Source organism: Desmodus rotundus, chromosome X (genome assembly GCF_022682495.2).
Source record: "Desmodus rotundus isolate HL8 chromosome X, HLdesRot8A.1, whole genome shotgun sequence".
Taxonomy (NCBI): Eukaryota; Metazoa; Chordata; class Mammalia; order Chiroptera; family Phyllostomidae; genus Desmodus; species Desmodus rotundus.
The window spans coordinates 26,669,282-26,688,136 of NC_071400.1; the positions used below are offsets into that span (position 1 = coordinate 26,669,282).

At 36.3% G+C, this 18,855-nt stretch overlaps 1 protein-coding gene and 1 pseudogene across 9 annotated transcripts in view; one reads left to right on the forward strand and one right to left on the reverse strand.

Annotated features, from left to right (window-relative positions):
* The window catches only part of THOC2 (THO complex subunit 2), a 116,923-nt gene extending 100,208 nt beyond the window's left edge, over window positions 1–16,715 (forward strand). For 3 of the 9 annotated variants that reach the window (XM_053916994.2, XM_045200553.3, XM_053916997.2), the window contains 6 exons: window positions 3,745–3,882; window positions 4,226–4,295; window positions 4,378–4,535; window positions 6,549–6,625; window positions 7,087–7,132; window positions 13,905–15,454. In XM_053916994.2, the coding sequence (XP_053772969.1) occupies window positions 3,745–3,882; window positions 4,226–4,295; window positions 4,378–4,535; window positions 6,549–6,625; window positions 7,087–7,114 (471 nt within the window). In that variant the 3' untranslated portion in view covers window positions 7,115–7,132; window positions 13,905–15,454. Of the gene's footprint in view, window positions 1–3,744; window positions 3,883–4,225; window positions 4,296–4,377; window positions 4,536–6,548; window positions 7,059–7,082; window positions 7,133–13,904; window positions 15,455–15,943 lie in introns of those variants that run through there. The other 6 variants (XM_053916991.2, XM_053916993.2, XM_053916995.2 and 3 more) reach the window with 6 other exon arrangements.
* On the reverse strand, window positions 13,888–14,568 carry LOC123480395 (tyrosine-protein kinase Fer pseudogene; annotated as a pseudogene).
* Window positions 16,716–18,855: the final 2,140 nt, after the last annotated feature.

Here is an 18,855-nt window from a genome sequence, read left to right on the forward strand (position 1 = left end):
TGCCTCCTCTTCTATATCTGCTAAGTATGATTCCATACTGGTGGACCAATACAAAATGAAATTTCGAAACCAAGTCAGTTGACAGTACTAACTGCTTTTAGATCTATAGCTTTACAATGAAATGTCTGTGGATATTGGGCAAATAAGCATTAAATTTTACATTTGGATTAGCCAATATGCTTGTGTCCTGAAATTGTAGCATTGTTTTTAGAATCTACTGTATTAATAATCAAAAGAGTATCAGCTGTACTGTGAATGCTTTCTTTTAAAGTAAAACTTTTTATTGGCTAAATTAAATATGTATTGCAATATAGTAGGTTTTCTAACCAGTTTGGGATTGTGTATGTCAGTCTTAACCATCAGTGGCTTGTGTGGGCTATTTAAAACTCATGGGTTAACAATGTTACCGTGTGAATATTTATTTCCTGAAACATACTTTGAAGCAGTTTGAAACCTGCTGTTACTGGATTTTCTAATCAATGACGAAGATTATGGTTCCTTACATTTGTGAAAGCCTTTTGAAAATAAAACATATGTGAGAGAAACATATGTTATCTCATTTCGTGCTCATTACAGTGCTGTGAGGTAGATAGGGCAGGTGGTAGTGTTTTTTGACAAATAAGAGATTGAAGAAGTTCTTAATCTTTTCCTAGTGGCATATAACTTGTCAGTACCAAAACTTGAACTACAATTAAGGTTTCTCAGGTGTTCTTACCACAATGAAAAAAAATTGCAAGAAAAGTTATGTTTCCTTGATTCTTAGCACCCATTTCAACAGTAGTTGACAGAGTTCCTGACTCTCTTAGTGTGTTTGTCTTGTTTTTTAAATTATAGTGATTCGGGTCAATCTTCCTACCTCTTCCCTTTTTAAAAAAAGATGCTGGCATTTAAAATTCAATATATTTATTCCATAGTCATCCAGAAAATTTTGGAATGGCGTATGAATACACTTCTAAAAATTAATGTGACTCATACCACTTCTCAGACCCTTAGTGCTTTAGTGTGGTGCCTGGCAATATTATTTGGTGTTTAATAAATATTTGAAGTGAACTCTTAGGCCTTTAGACTTCGGTAAAGCATCCAAAGTTTATTGGTCAGCATAGTAGTTGATGTTGCATTTTTGTGTGCCTAGGGTATTTTAGTAGCATATGAGTGCTTTTGAAAAAAATGTTACCGGACTTTGATCTCTAAAATTGATGATCTCTATGCATTCACTGTTCCTGGGCTAGCTTTTACTTTTTAGGGCACTTGACAGACGTGTGTCTATTTTTTCTTGCTGTCTTGTCACTTGTACATATAAAATTGTTTCCCTGCTTTAGTTTAACCTTTTAGTTATGCCCTGGGATACTCTTTTTAAAATTAAATTACTTACTATTTTCACTTTCTAATCCATGGTAGAACATAATACATGGACTTGGCTTTTTGAATAGGATTAGTTAAAGGGAGAAAAATTTAGCTTAGTATCCACATATTTTGTCATTTCACCTTCCACCCCCAGTTTCCAGTTGGCATATTTCCAGTTTTGGTCAGTTGTTTTTACCTAGCAGTCCTATTAGCTGCATTGGATAAAGGTAGAGAATGCTGCTTTTAATTCTGTTCACCATCTTAAAACAAAGATGTGCAACCAAACCCAAGCCTACAAGTGAGGCCTTCTTTATATATTGTAACCTTAATAAAGTGAATGTAGCAGTGTTCTTTTAAACAGATTTTGAAAATCAGCTGTTATGGACAAAAAAAAATGACACGAAGTTAATAGGGAATACCTGTCATGAAAAGATTAATATGAAATACTATGAGTTTAACAGGAAGTGAGTTGCAGAGTTGAGGGACACTCAAACTGAGATGGCTTCTGAGCCATGCTGGAAGGCTAAGTGGGATTTTAAGAGATTAAGGTAAAAGCGAACACCATTCTGATGAAGAGAACTGGGAAGGACAGGGTGTTAGGGAGCTGTGGTAGCCACGGCATGAAGTACATTGGGTGGTCTGTAGTAGGATATAATTGTGCAAAGATTGTGAAGAGCTTGTAATACCTAAGCTAAAGAGTATGCATTTTATTCCATAGGTAATGAGAGACTTTGTTTTTGTGGAAAAGAGTATTGTGATCGGAACTATTCTTAGAAGGGTAAAAAGAAGGAATAGAATTGAGTACATTTCTAAGCTAAAAATATCTAGGTTTCCCAATTCCTTGCAATACAGAATTCAAGTTAGGCATAGTTGGAAACTCCATTCTTTGTGTGTGTGTGTGTGTGTGTGTGTTGCTGTGTGCGCTTACTTCAGTGTGCACACAGTCACACACATGCTTATTTGAAGCCAAAACCTTTTTTTTGTTTGCTTTTATTGGGAGAATCAAGCAGCACTTCCTTTAGAAAAATCTTCTGTGAGTATTGCAGTAATATATTATTTCCACTGTCTTATCAGTTTCATGAGTAATATTAAGACAGGAATACACCTCATAAATAGAAAATCTTGAAGTGTCATTGAGCACATTTTGCACAAGCACTTGTGCACAAGCACTTGTATAACTGTTTCTCTTTCTCTTGCTCTTTGTTATTAATGTACATTTTGTCTATTTCAGTTGATCATCAACTTTTAAACATTGAAATTTTAAAGAATCTACCTCTGCATTGCTATGGCAGTATTTCTGAGCCAGCTGAGTTGAAAATATTTGTTGGTGTTAAAAAATGTGTTTCTTTAATTCTCAAACTGATGTTTGTCTTTTTTTCATGTATTCCTTTGAATACCAAAGTATTTCCTTGTGTAAATATGCTTGACTTTTGATTCACTGTTCTTTTCATTCCTAACGTATATCTAGAATTGTGTAGTTATGTAATGAGTTATATTCAGTGTTCTGCTGCCAAATACTTTTAATGTTTTAAACATAAGCTTGTAGCACAGTTATAAATGCTGTAAGGTTAGGTATTTGATTGCTTCCTTAATCATTTCTTCTATAATGGATTTCCGTATTTACAACTTGCATAAGTAGAGTTAGCAAATCCTTGATCTTTGGCTGTTTTATTGCCTATGGGCTTTTTGGCAGAGAAAGAATAGTCAGAGGAGAACATCGGTTCATCATTTTTCAGTCTTTGAGGTGTTTCATCATCCTCAGCTGACTATATGGTTTTCTGAGTTATTTAGAACCAGGAAAACAAATTTCACAGTTAGTTGTGATTATCTGATAGAAACTGGAGTGCTTTTTCAGCAGTGGAGACTATGTTGCCTTTACATCTGTAAAAATAATTTAGGATAATCTATACATGGTATGCTCTGAGGCAGAAAAGACTTATTAGTGATGGCTAGGCTTTATTTTATACTTTTCCTCACTGTCATTGATTGCCTATCACTAGATAGTAAAACTATTTACAATTTCTGTGATTATGTATAGGTTTATGTATATATTTACAGTAGAGAAAGTCTAGTCACTATTTTTCAAATAAGGGCTCTTGTAATGGTGGTTATAGGTCTTCACAATAGAGCTATAAAAGGAACTGTAGCTTGTGAATTTACTAATGAGTCTCAGTTGAGGCAGGAATGAACTGATAATTTTTGTAAGACCAAGAATTGAAGTCTTTGCATAATTTGTGCCATGCTCTTTTATTTTAACTCTTAAAATCCAGACGGCTGACCAGTTTTGACTTTGGGTGTACCAATTGTCTACCAAATGTCTTTCATTAAATAAACAATCAAGCAAATGATACCAGTACTGGAAAACTAATAATCTTTAGTAATGTCGCCTTAATTTAACAGCTCTACCTTAATCATACTCCTTCACCACTGTCCAAGAGTAAGGAGAGAGAAATGGACAAGAAAGATTTGGACAAGTCAAGGGAAAGATCCAGAGAAAGAGAGAAAAAAGATGAAAAGGACAGGAAAGAACGGAAAAGGGTTTGTAATTTTTTAAAACTAGTTTGGAAAGCTCATTATCATGTACAGTAGTATGTTTGTTGTCTATTTTCAAAGTACTAGTTTGTTGCATGGCAATCTGTTACTTAGTGTTCTAACTGATCTTTTCACCCTAAAGTGTGTTTGAATCTTCTACAGTAATGAGGATCTTCAGCCTAATAATCTCTTCCAGTTCTGCTTGTCTTTCATGTCATTTTACCAAGTATGTGAAACTACTGCAAATATTCTCCAGTGCTAGTTAGCTGTGCCCTTCTTGTGTAAAAGTAATACTTTAAAACAAAAATATAAACTCTCGATCAATGTAGTTCACAATTCTTGGTTCTAGGATCACTCAAACAATGAACGTGAAGTGCTACCGGACTTAACCAAGCGGCGAAAAGAGGAGAATGGAACAAGTAGGTAGACTTACCAATACTTTTGAAGCAATCATCAAACTGAATTGGAAATGGCTTTCATGATTCTCTTTTATAATTTTAGTGGCAGTTTCAAAACACAAAAGTGAAAGTCCATGTGAGTCTCCTTATCCAAATGAGAAAGACAAGGAAAAAAATAAGTCAAAATCTTCAAGCAAAGAAAAAGGTGGTGATTCATTTAAATCTGAAAAGATGGATAAAATCTCCTCCAGTGGCAAAAAGGTAGGAAAACAAAGGAACAGTATACTTTTCTTAGAAAATTAACCTGTTGAAACTCTAGCAAATATTGAGGTTCTTTTGAAGTCAGATAGTCTTTTGTTAATTATTTGGCATAGGAAGATGAGACATTAGGGTTGGGAGGGCAGGTTATATGAGGAATTTGAGCCAGTTTAGTCCCAAATTACTGGGAGGGTAGAATTAGTTTACATCTGAAATTCCTTTCCTCTCCCTTCCACGCCCACCTATTTCTGTTCATTGAATTTCAGCTTTTCTTTTTTTTTTTCCCGCCAACAATGCTTTTAAATTCTCTTTGTTCATGAAATTAAAATACAGTTACATGTATTCTCCCTGATCATTACAATGTCATGAAGTCAAAATGTTTGTGATTCTAAACATTTTTAATAACATTTTCTAATAATCTTATGTGATTGCAATTTACATTTGATTCTCTAAGTGTAGTTTGCATTTTCTTAGTCATGAAGTAAAAAATGTTTTATTGTGATTCTGAACATTTTTATAACATTTTGTCCTAATAACTTTATGTGTTTGCAACTTATATTTGATTCTCAAATTGAGTAGTTTGCATTCTCTTAGATACTAATGGATGTTATTCAAAGTGCATCTCATGCATCTGACATAAAGTAAGCAAGTCATTACTAAAGTGAAGAGTGATTACAAAGCATTATTGTGTATATTAAAATATGTGTTTTTATATGTTTATAGTTAAATTTATAGGTGTTTAAAGCAGTTTTGGAAAATTATAAGGTGATAATTTTAACATTTTTATATGCTTTAAAGGGGAGGTTGCTCCTTTTAAATATATTTTAAGTTTCTTTAAAATTGACATAACATAAAATTAACAATTTTAAAGTATACAGTCAGTTGCATTTAATATATTTACAGTGTTGTGCAATCACCATCTCTTATCTAGTTCCAAAACATTTTCATCACCCTGAAGGGAAACTCCATATCCATTAAGCAGTCATTCCTCATTTTCCCTTCCCTTTATCCCCTGGAAAAAAACTAATCTGCTTTTTGTCTCTGTGGATTTACCAATATGGATCTGTCATATAAATAGAATCATAAAATAAAGTGCCCTTTTGTGTCTGACTCCTTTCACTTCGCATGTTTTTGAGATTTTTTTCATGATGTAGTGTGAATCAGTACTTCATTTCTTTATATGGCTACATAATATTTCATGGTATGAATATATCAACTTGTTGACCATTTGTTATTTGATGGACTTTTGTATTGTTTTCTACCTTTTGGCTGTCATGAATAGTGCTACTGCTCATGAACATTTGTGTGCTGCTGTGAGGTATTTGTTTGAATACCTGTTTTGAAATCTCTTGTGTGAATACCCAGGTGTGGAATTTCTGGGTTATATGGTTAATGCTATGTTTCACTTTTTGAGGAGCTACCAAACTCTTTTCCACAGTGGCAGCACAGTTCATACTTCCTCCAGCAATGCATAAGGGTGCCAATTTCTCTACATTCTTGGCAACACATTTTTTTATTTTAATTTTAATTTTTATTTTATTATGTAGCCATCCTAGTAGGTGTGAAGAGGCATTTCATTGTGGTTTTGATTTTGCATTTCCTGAATGACTAATGATGTTGAGCATCTTTTCATGTGCTTTTTGGCCATTTGTATATTTCTTTTGGAGAAATCTTGATGCTTTGGCCATTTTTTAATTGGATTATTTGCTTTTTGTTGCTCAGCTGTAAGAATTCTTTATATAGTCTGATACGAGATTCTTACGAGATGTATGATTTGCAAATATTTTCTCCTGAATTCAGTAGGTTGTCTTTTCTGTTTCTTGATAGTGTTATTTGATGCATGACAGTTTTTACTTTTGATGAAGTCCAATTCTTTGTTGTTGCTTATGCTTTTTTGTATCGTATTAAATAAGTTTTTGAAGAGAAATTTATGACTGGTGAGTGATTGAAACAGGATTTTGAGATGATTCCTTATTTGGTTTTTCTTTCTCCAACTAATTGCACCGTTCCTTATAGGAGTCCAGGCATGATAAAGAAAAGATAGAAAAGAAAGAGAAACGGGACAGTTCAGGAGGAAAGGAAGAGAAGAAACAATATCCTTTTCATCTTATTGATGCTTTTAATCAGTGAAATGGAAAGCTTTGATACTGTTCATGCTTAGTGTTGTACCTTTGTAGTATGTGCTCTAAATGGTTAAGAGCTTCTTAGCTTTTAAATGGTCTCTCCAGTTAATCCTCTCAAATGCATGAAATGTGGAAAGTGGGAGAGTTGGTGTACTTTTTTTAACTTCTTTGCTGACTGAGGTTGTTTTATGCCACTGAGAGATTTCTAGTCCTTCTGGCTGTGTTGTCACTGAGAGGAAGAAAAAGAATGGAGTCCCTTGGGCTAGAAGCATGGGGTATTGAAGGGCAAGCTGCTGTAGCAGACAAGCAGAGCTGGTAGAGTTTGAGGCTACCAGGCTGTCAGAGCCAAGTAGGCCCGTAAGCTAAGGGATTGTACTAAAAGATGAGACACCACTCTCTTTCCCTAGTTTTCCCCTTAATTGGTCATCTACTCATAAGTCCTCGGACAAACACAGATAATGAAGACTTTCAATCAAGGTGAGTGTTCTCTCACCTCCTTTTTGTTTTAAGAGAAATTTGATAAAACGGGGCCTGATGATGTTGAAGAAACTAGATTCATTTTGCAAAGTACAACTAGAATTTTTCACCTAAATGTAATGACTAGGTCTTTGGGTATAGATGCAAAACAAGATTCACAGTTATTTTTAAGCTTGCTGATTAGCTATGCATTTTTTTTTGGCACCAAGTTGTATTTAAGAACATTTGGCTTTCTCTTCTCCACTCATTTCCATCTTCTCTGGATAATTAATTACCTTTTTTAAGTGCCTATAGCCTTGTAGGTGGTCGAGGCATCTGCATTTTACAGGTGAAGAAACTGAGACTCTGAAAGGTTAAGTTGAGGAGAGTGACAGAGACTCTAGCTGACAGAGCCAGTGCTTAAACATAGGTCTTGCCCCTTAGTGTTCTGTGTTCTTTTTGCCTTTGCAAGCAGACATGTTATTCAGAGATTTTTGTTTTAAGTTTTTGTTCCTCTTTGTCTACCACTGCCCAAGTTTTGCAGAGCCAATAAATATGGTCTGTGCTTTCAGTTCTGGAATTTAAAATATGTAACTTTGTTTTCAAGGTAGTTTTGCCTTATGTGAGATTCAAAGTGTTCTAACCATCTTAAACAAATTGTATGTGGACAGTAGTCCACTCTCTTCATGGACAGAGTGTGCAGAAGCTGATGTAGACTTTTTTTGAGCACTCAGGTCATCATCTGAAGAGCTAGTGCGTTGTGATGCCTTAGGATTATTGAGGTGCATAGGATGATTGCCCTCTACGTTGGTTCAGTGTGGCTGTATTTGAAGTTGATGCTTTTTTTTTTTTTTTTTGATTTTTTTTTATAGTCCATTTTCTTGCCTCCATATTAGTTATCACTGCTTAATGATATCAAGTATGCAAGAGTGAGAAGTGTCTGAGAGTCCATTCTGTATAAGGGTAATGAGTTTTAGGGTATAGATATTGTCATAGCTGTTTTGGCTGGGGATTTGAGGTTGCCAGATAGGTAACCTCGTGACCAGGGGTGTGCTTTTTCTGCTTTGTTATTCTGTGCTTGTTATCTAAGCAGTAGAGTAGGGTAAAATGAGAGTTATGAGAGAGCATTTAGAATTCAGTAATTTTTTGAATTAGAAGGATTGTAGAAGAAGTATTACTGCCTGTTCTTCAACTCTAGCCATCCCCTGCTCCAACAACTAGCTGTTTTCTGTAGTGAACTATGGACTCTTAATCTTTCTTTTATTTTTTATACTTAACCGTAATCTTTCTTTTAGTTTGGTATTTTGCTTTATAATTCTTGCTTTCACAAGATCTCCTTATTAAAGAAAACCAAAAAACCTACTTCATATCTTCATTAGGAAATGGGCCAACTATAGTCACTGACAACTTTCACTGTGATTTTATCCATCTGTCTTCACTCAGTGCCTAAATATTAATCTATAGTAGGTGGAAGTTATGCTACATTCCTTTGAGTTCTTCTTCACATAGGCCATGAATTTGTATTTTATCTCTCTGTATTATCTCTCAGGAACAAAGGCAGGACAAGGCTGGCCTGGGTGTTAGATGCTAGGTTGTTGGTCTTATAGCAGAGCTTCTCATTTCAGGTATCCTTTTAAGATTCATTTAGCATAATATTCATCCTGTTCAACTTCTTGCTGACAACTGTGTACTATACATTTTTTTTCTTGGATAGACTCTTAATTTTGTGAGACTCTGGTTGATATTTCTTTTTTCTGCCTGCCTCCTATTGGATATGTTCTGGAGTTGGTGAGGTCTTTCTGTTGTTTTTCCTTTACCTTTAGAGGTCTCATCATTTCAAATTGGCACCATTTACCCTTAGGCTACTTCAAATCTGCTGCTTCCTGCTGTTTTTCATTTACTTTACTTTCTACAGAAAGGAGAGCTGCTGCACATGTCACATTTCTGTGATTTAAAGGTGTTACTAGTTGTGAGAATCATTATTAGTTTCTAGAACTGCTTTTTGAGAATGGTGAATAGAGAACTATGACTGTAAATACCACCCTGGTTTCAGAAACATTAACATGATTGCATTAGAGTTAAGAAAATACATTGTACAGCCCTGGCTGGTGTAGCTCAGTGGATTGAGTGTGGGCTTGCGAACCAAAGGGTCACCGGTTCGATTCCCAGTCAGGGCACATGCGTGGGTTGCGGGCCAGGCCCCCATTTTGCAGTGCGCGAGAGGCGACCACACATCGATGTTTCTCTCCCTCTCTTTTTCCTTCCCTTCCCCTCTCTCTAAAAAAGAAATAAATAAAATCTTTAAAAAAAAGTTTACAGTTGTGAGTATGCAAAAATAATTTAAAAAGAAGAAGAAAATACAATGTACAAATGTGACCTGGATTAAATTCCTTGCAAGGTCTTTTGTCTTTTCCTGTCTCAAAATTTTAATTCCACAATTCTTTCTGCTAGTTCTCTGTATCTTCTGTTACTTGTTATTGCTAAAGACTTTGTCTAAATTCTTTATCTCTCCTTGATTTATTTCCTTGAACACTACTAACTGCTTTGCCTTTAACCTTTCCTGTAGTTTCATCTTTAAAAATTCCTGCCAATGAATTTTTTTCTTAGAACCATCCTTTAGCGTCTCAATTTTAATTTGATACATGTGGTCCTTAATTCATGAATGTTGAGCTTAGTTAAATCATTGAGAATCTTTTAGAACCAGATGCTATGCTCAACTGAAACTTGTTCCTAGACTTTGAGAAGCTCAATCTTAAACTTTATTCTTGATTTCAGAGAACATATCACTTAGCTCCATCTCCTCCATCTGTGTTTGTAATATACTATTGTACATCCCTGTTCTAATCCTCCACTCCAACAAGGCCTAATATATTTCACAGGTCTGTCTCTCACCTCCAGTCTCATACGTGCAACTTAAATAATTCTTTTTTAAAAGATTTTATTTATTTATTTTTAGAGAGGGGAAGGGAGGGAGAAAGAGAAACATCAATGTGTGGTTGCCTCTAGAGCGCCACCTACTGGACAGCTGGCCCACAACCTAGGCATGTGCTCTAACTGGGAAGCCAACTGGTGACCCTTTGGTTCACAGTCTGGCACTCAATTCACTGAGCCACAGCAGCCAGGGCTTAATTGATTCTTTTATCCTTTAATTCCAAGGTTGTAAATTCTCAGCCCTTGGGCAGAACATGGCATGTTAGATGTACCTTCTGTACCTCACACAATATTGAACATTTTAAAAAAGTGGTCACCTTTAAAAATCAGAAGAGTTGACAAATCTGAATTTTAGTTTCTATTTAAGAATTGGGACATCTGGCAACATTGTGTGATGATTTCTGTATGGCAGCTATCAGGTAGACCTGCCTAGGTGCAGCCCCCCTTGTATAGAGAGTGGGTCTTTTTTTTATAGTGTACCTCAGTCAGTCCCCACACAGCTCACTTCATTTGTTTCCATTATATAAGGCTTGTCCAGAAAGTATCCATCCATGAAAAGTAGTGACTATTATTGAAGAAGATACAAGAAACATTGTACATAAGACAATGACACCTCAGTCCCCTCCAAAGTAGGCACCTTTGGACCTCACACAGTTCTGCCAATCTCTATCAGCTGCCCAGTCGTGTTTTCCTGAATCTCATCAATGGTCTGAAATCTCTTCCCTTTCAAAAGTGATTGTAGTTTTGGGAACAGCCAGAGTCACAGGATGCCAAATCTGGGCTGTAAGGGAGGCTGAGTCACCTGGGTGATTTGATGTTTTGCCAAAAAATACTCTGCATGAGACATGATGCATGAGCCGGGTGCATTGTCGTGATGAAGCTGCCAATCAACACTTGCCCACAGCTGCAGTCTTCTGAGTCATCCAAACAGTTTCTGTAGAAGAATGTTCAAGCTTAATGCAAAATTTGATGCAGATTCGTTGCTTTACTCACTTAGTCATTTTGAATGTGATGGCTACACAGTACACACGCTCACTCAATGGTGTCTACCTCCCCCACTGACTAGTACAGTGAAGTTGTCATTGTTCATGCACGTGCATTCCAGTCCACTCTCCTTGGCCGCCGGGTTACATCAATGTCATGCAAACTGTTCTCGTTATATTAACAGTGGTTGGACTTTTTCCAGACAATCCTCGTATACTAACCCCTGCAAACAATTGATTTTGTAATTCCTGTTATGAGTCTTGTTTCTTCAGCCCATACTTAGAAACTGAAGTGTTCAAAGATTACTTATTTTAGGACTGTGTTGCCATGCGTAGGCATAGCCCTAGATGCTGGTAATGTGTTGGAGTGGAGCGTGTTCAGGTTTCTCTCTCAGTAGTTTCCCATTGTTTGCATGTGTGTGGGCTTGCCTACGGAGTCCTAGTCACTGATGCTTGCTTATATATGAGTATGTTATATGTCTCTATCCTTAGATTGTGATTTTGTTAAAGGCAGTAACTTCATTCCTTCCTTCTAATCAAACAACCAAGTATTTTTATTTATTACCTATTAGGTTTCAGCCATTCTGTTAACTTTACATGGAGAACTATGTACAGAAGTATTAAGTATATCTCTTTGGGATTGATGAGAAACAGCATTGACTTTTTTTTTTTTTCCCTCAAGAAGGTTTAATTTTTTTTGTGGAATTTGATAGTGTACTGTTTACAAACAAGTTGCTTTGTGTGCTCCAACATATTTTTCAAAGATTTATTTATTTATTTTTTAGAGAGAGAGGAAGGGAAGGAGAAAGAGAGGGAGAGAAACATCAATGTGTGGTTGCCTTTTGCATGGCTCCCACTGGGGACCTGACCCACAACCCAGGCATGTGCCCTGACTGGGAATTGAACTGGCAACCCTTTGGTTCGCAGCCTGCACTCAATCCACTGAGCTACAGCAGCCAGGGCCCAACATATTTTTTGAGGGCAGGTTTATTATGCTTTCATTTGGGTCTCTATGTAGTATTCATTGAATGTGTCCAAAAGTTTTGTGCACTGATATTCATAGGCACCAAAAAAGTTGGAGACAACAGGAAGAATTTTCTATTTTTTTTTCTTCCACTTAAGGTAGGCCAAATATTTAGTAAGGTGCTGTGCTGTTTTTTTTTTTTTTTTTTTTTTTTAAATCTGGACATAGACATAAATACTTATAAAAGGCTCCTGTGCCACCACCATTCACCCCTGAGTATGACTATCCCCTATACATGCATTTACCCTGAGAGTCACCTCTGGTTACGCTAAGATTCAGGTGAAGAAAATCTCAGTTTTAACTCTATTACATTTCATCGACATGAAACATCCCAGGAAGTATGTTTGCTATGTTAAGAATTGCTAGATAGCAATATAGGGGTAAATGAAAGAAGTGAAGTAGATGTCTATCCCTGTAACTTCTTTCATCCTCATAAATAAATGTTCATTTGACTTTTTAGCTGTTAATTTCATCTATATATGCCTTTTTACTTGGAGGGAGAGGGAGAACAAACTAGTATCATGAAATCTTGAAGGGAACTAAACTCTGGAATACCTTCTTTGAGGCCAAGACACTTAGCCAAAAATAATCTATTAATTCATTGTGGGCTAATATTTTCTCTGAAGCACATTTTGCCATGAGGGAGGGCTCTTTTATGAGGAATCTATGAGCTATTGAAACATTTACTAGGACCTTCTTGGTGAATTCGATCATAAAATTAGTGCGTGTTTATAAAAGCATAATTCTGATAAGAAAGGCTGAATTTGTATTTGTCTTTCTTCTCTACTTTGATCACCAGTGTAGCTGCTCTTTTCTCTAGACCACCCTTCTTTTCAAATTTGCTTCTTTCTGTCATTGGTCCCTATCAAATGACATCATTTAAAATCAGCTGCCTGAACCCTGAGAGGGTGCTCTTTGCAGTCATTTCATGTAGTTTTTTGATGCCCTGAGGGAGTGGTGGAACATAGGTGAATGACCATGTTACTGATTCGTCAGGGCCTATTTCTGGCAAGAAAAAAGGAACAAACCTAGGATGCCCAGATAATTCTCAGTAGAAAGTGATGTTTACAAAGGTAATCTTGTCTTAGCAGAATGGAGGGCCACTTCTTTTTAGAATGTGTCCTGCAAACATGGCATTACCAGTGCCGTTTATAGCACCAATAACGTAGAGGTGTCTAGGAGGAAGTGCAGGTAACTCTGAACTGAGCCTGAAGTAGAAACCCTTTGAGAAATATCAACAGTTCTAGGCGTGAAAAAAGATAGATCTGTGTGATCCATTGCATTTAGGGCCTGTGCTTTCTTGTTTCCAGTGGTTAAAGGGGCCCATATTTTAATAAAAAGTTAATTTATAAAACTTCAGAGAATGTTCCAGGTAAACTCATTGTTAGTGAGAAGAAAACATTCTGCTGGAAGATAAGAGTCCCGAAGGCTGCATTTGGCACTTTCATCACTATGTGACTTTCTTCTTGACGGCACTTTGTGAAGTTCACTGAACTTGGGTTGGTTTTCAAGTTTGTAATCCCAACACTTCATACACACACACACACACACACACACACATGTGTATATATATGTATATACATACACACACACATATATTTGATTTGAGAGAGAGAGAGAGAAAGATCAATTTGTTGTTCCAATTATTTATGCACTCATTGGTTGATTCTTGTTTGTGCCCTACCGGGGATGGAACCCACAACCTTGGTGTATTGGGATGATGCTCCAACCAACTGAGCTACCCGGCTAGGGCTCTTCAGCATTAATTTATAAATACACTCTGGACACTCCTGAGAGACTGACATCCAGTGTCTTCTTTCCACTTGCTTTTGTGCTTGCTAATTTGTCATTCCAGGGTATGGACAGATCCCTAAGCTGAAGGTCTCCCAGAGGAGGATGCCAAAGCTCCATGCGTCACTCTCAGAACGGTATCTCCCATAATTAAGAGCTTCTGGTGCTGTCCATTTAATGGGAATCTGCTTTAAGTCAGAAGATGAATACACACCACCATCCTCTTGACGAGACATTCCAAAGTCACTGGTTTTCAGAACATTATTTTCACCTCCAGACAGTTCCTTTGCAGCAAGGTCCCTGTGTATACAATTTTTACTTGAAACTCGCCATCCAGAAGCAGCATCTAATGAAAATTTCACTAACTGTTCCAGTTTATCCTTCTTTCTCAGAAAGGAGAGGAAATCGCCTCCTGGAACCAGTTCCTTAATAATGTAGATAGACTGCATTTGTGTATGAACTCATAAGTTCACAATATTGGGATGATTGTATTGCTTGAGGATTTTGGCTTCTTGTAAAAATTTTAATTTCCATTCCTGGGAAAGATCATCTCTACGTGTTTTAACAGCAATAGCGATTTTATTCTTCAATATGCCCTTAAATGTGTCATCACAATTTCCCTTGCTCAGTAATTCTCCTGTTGTGACATCTTCCTGATTGAGAACCTATTTCTTATTCTCCTTACGGATGTACTGATACCATGATACTCTTGATTGGAACATTGACATTTTTTTGCCATTTAAAAAATGAGATAAAATTCACAGAACATAGAACTTGCCATTTAAAAATGGGTTTTAGTATATTTATTGATATTATGTTGTGTAACCATCACCATGAATTCCAGAACATTTCCATCACCCCAAAGAGACCCCACACCTGTTAGCAGTCACTCCCAGTTCTGCCCTTCCCCAGCCCCGGGAAACAATTAATATACTTTCTGTCTCTATAGATTTGCCTGTGTTGGACATTTTTATAAAAATGGAATCATGCAATATAGTGACCTTTCGCGTTTGGCTTCTTTCACATAGCATCATATTTTCAAGGTTCATCCATGATATAGCATGTATCAAAACTTCATTTCTTTTTATAACTGAATAACCCATTGTATGAATGTGTACCATATTTTATTTATCCATTCATCAATTATGGACAGGAACAATGATTTTTAAGTATTAAAATTGTAAGTTCACCATTAGTGTATCCACAATTATAATTAAGAAGATATCAAGATTATACATGGTGTGAACAGAATGCTGTATAGAAATGATATGTAAATTATTTGTCAGCATTTCATGCAAGTGTGATTATTTTCTAAGGCTCTTCTAGCTCTGATTTTATGAAATATGTGAATGTAGTATTTTCATCAATAAAGTTTAATGCGTTAAGCATTAGTTTAAAATGAATGAGAAAATGTTAGGCAGATAAGTTATTTGCCACATGTTGTAATGATCATGTTTTGAATTTATTTCAGTATGCAGTATTTGAAAAATGTCAATACATAAAGGAAAGGAAATGAGTATAATTAAGTCAATATATTTTTAAAGCAATTTTTATAATTTAGCAGACATTGCATCTTAATATAAGTCACTATTAAAGTCATGCCCTTGTGAAAAATGTGATGTCATTTATCTCTTTTTTTTTTGTTGATCATGTAAAATTGGTTCTTTTTCATTGCTATGTGTTATATTTACTTTTGACAAGCTATTGCCTGACCCTGAGGAACGTTTTACTTGTTTCTATTTCATTTTTCCCTTCCTCCCCTCCCCCACTCATCCCTCTTTCACAGATAAAATGTTCAGTGTTTTTTATTTTGAAGTCATCATAGTGTGCCTATCTTTAATGGTTTTTAAGAGTGGGCAATAAGAAATACACAGACATTTCATCCTTATCTAGGGATTTAATCCAAGCCTTTGTTATTGATAGAACTCACTGATTTTTTCTACTTTGTTAAACCAAACTCCCCTCCCCTCCCCTCCTCTTCTTCTCCCACTTCCCCCTCCCCTCCCCCCCCCTTCCCTTCTTCGCATTCCAACTTCTTTCTTCTCTCCTTTCATCCTTCCCTCCTTTCTTCATCGATCAATATAATCACTTTGTTTCTTTCAGATGAGATTGAAATGCAATGGTTCAGCTGTGACCAGACATGTATAATCCTGAGTAGATTGCCAAGAGTCACGAATGAAGAGGGCCCAGTTGCATCTTCTTAAATTATTCATTTATCTGCTTTATTGCCCCATGCTGAAAACTTAAAATTGTTGAGTTGTACATTACTGTATTTAACTTGTTGCTTAGTTTCTGCATATTTATTTTCAGTAAATGGCTGAAAGTGTTAACTATTCCATATTTTTTAGCACAATGTGCTGCATAGAGTTCCCAAGAAGTAAATAAGGTTTCATGTGTACAGAATTTCACTTCAGGTTTAGTTTTTTTTTTTTTTTTTAATCTGAAATGTCTTCTTTTTATTGTTTGAAGCTGAAAATAAACAATTATTGAACTATTTTGAATTTACCTCATTTAAAACTCATTTTTAATTTATTATTTGGCCTGTTTTTAATATTATTCACTGAAAACAAAGTAGCAGCAGTGTCTAATGCAATGCTTAAAGTTCACTTTATATAGTACATGTACAACAGTAAAATCTGTCTAAAAAAGAAAAAGGTACCAGCACGCACTTGTCCCTTGCCATTTTTTCTTGTTATTTTGTTAGACAAATCTGCGGTGGGTGGCAGGGGGGTGTCAAAACTTAGTTTTGTTTTAATTCTACAGCTAGAGGAGCTTTGTATTGCTGAACTTTCACCTGGAAAAGTTTTGAGTGACATTTTTAAAAGAAAATTTTTTAATCTACTGAATTCTACTGGTGTAACCTTTTTTCTAAATAAACAATTTTCTCAAATGATTGTGTATATTGTTGCTTATTCATAATCAACAAAATAAAAAAGCAAACAAAATATACCCAGAGACATTGAAATTAAGAACAATGTAACAATAGACAGAGGGGAGTGGGGAGGGGATAGTGGGGAGAGGGGTTTACAGGAGTTACTATAAAGGACACAAGGACAAAATCAAGGGGGAGGGTAGAGGTGGGAGAGGGAGGTGGGACTGGTTGGGGTGGGGTGGAGGGTTGGGGAGAAAATGCAGACAATTGTGACTGAATAAACATTTTTAAAAAAATTAAAAAAAAATAACCTAGCAAAGGTAACTCAGTAAGGTTCCTAGCCCTTTTCTCACTTCCATCTTAGTCCATGGATTATAATGTTTTCCGATGATACCTCCTTTAATAATATGAAAACATTCTGTTTGCTCACCTCTGCACCTGGGGTAAACATTGGGCTGAAATGATGCCAAGAATTACCATTTATTCAGTTACTTGGAACCAATGATATCTATGCAAATTAATTTTTTAAAAATTTTAAATATTTTATTTATTGGTAGAGGAAGAAAGAGAGGGAGAGAAACTTGGATTGGTTGCCTCTTGCACACCCCCAGCGGGGCCCTGGCCCACATCCCAGGCATGTGCCGTGACTGGGAATTGAACTGGCAACCCTCTGGTTTGCAGGCTGGCATTCCATCCACTCAGCCACACCAGCCAGGGCTGCAAATTATTATTTTTTTAGAATGGCAAAGGCTATAATTTTTAAAAGGATTGGACAAAGCTGAGCATATTCTAGAATTGGTAAAAGGATATAAATCTTGATGCTCCTTTTCAGGTAACTAATTTTCAAAATTTGATGATCACAATATTTATGGGGGAGAGATTCATTCAATGACTGTTGAGCACGTATAATGTGCCTGGCATAAAAAGAAATACATCTTAGAATTATGTTGACATTGAGAAAACAACTATGGTTTACCTCAAAATCATTTGTCTGAAATATATCAGGAAAGCTTGTTATGTTGCTTTCACATTTTAAAGCGCGATTATGAGTTTGAACGAGAAAGCTTGCTACTACTTAGCATAATACCATTTCTCTCTATTCCCAAAATTATTGAACCCCACAACTCTTTGGTTGTGGTCTCGGTAGAGATGCATTGAGAGGGGAAAATACTAACTTGATTTAACTGCGGAAAAATTATGTTGCAAGTAGCAAATCTGTATATGTGTAGTGATAGCTGATTTTAAGCATCTACTCTGTTCTGGGTACAAAGGAGTTGGCTTGAGAAATGAGGGCCAGATGAGTGCTACTGGTGGTCAGCAAAGTCTGAAGAACCAGGTAGCAAGTGTTTTAGGCTTTGCAGACTAAGCGGACCCTGTTGCAACTCCTGAGCTCTGCCACTATAGCATGAAAGCAGCCATAGATGATATGTAAATGAGCATGACCAAGTTCCAGTAAAACTTGATTTACAAAAACCTGTTAATAAAGAGTCCTATGAAAGATTTATATAACAAATATTTGAGTGCCTCTTATGCACCACAGGTATAGCCATGAGCAAAACAAAGTCCCTGCCCTTATGGAAGGGACTTCATTCTAGTCAATGGAGGCAAACAGCAATTTAATGTTAGGTGGAGGGAGGTCCTCTGAGGAAAAATAAACCTGGGTTGAGGAGATTGGGTGAGGCAGGGCTTTACTGCTTTATGTGCAGAGTGGTAATGTGGAGTGAAAATATGCAGTGCGGGTTATTTCGAGGCAGTTATTACAGTATGAATATTACTAAATAGTGTGAGCATTAGCTATCTTTAATCCCCCACTCATCTTTGAGCTTTTACATGAAAATCATGTAAAATGTAGGATTTCTCTCAGGATTTAGGCTGTGAGCTCTAGTGTCTGGTGTCTAAGATTGCCATTTAGTAGGAGGGAGTTTTTAACTTTAGGCTCATAAATGAACTTGGAGGATATCTATGGATCCCCCAGAAATTGAATGCAAGTTGTGGTGTGTGTATATTTCTGGGTCTATAGCTTTCACTTGATTCCCCAAAAGACATAAAATGGTGAGTTTGCTTTTCTCAGTCTTGTTCCAAAGAACTCCAAAGCCTTTATAACTAACCCTGAACCTGTGTCTTCTCTGGAGCTGGTGAGAAG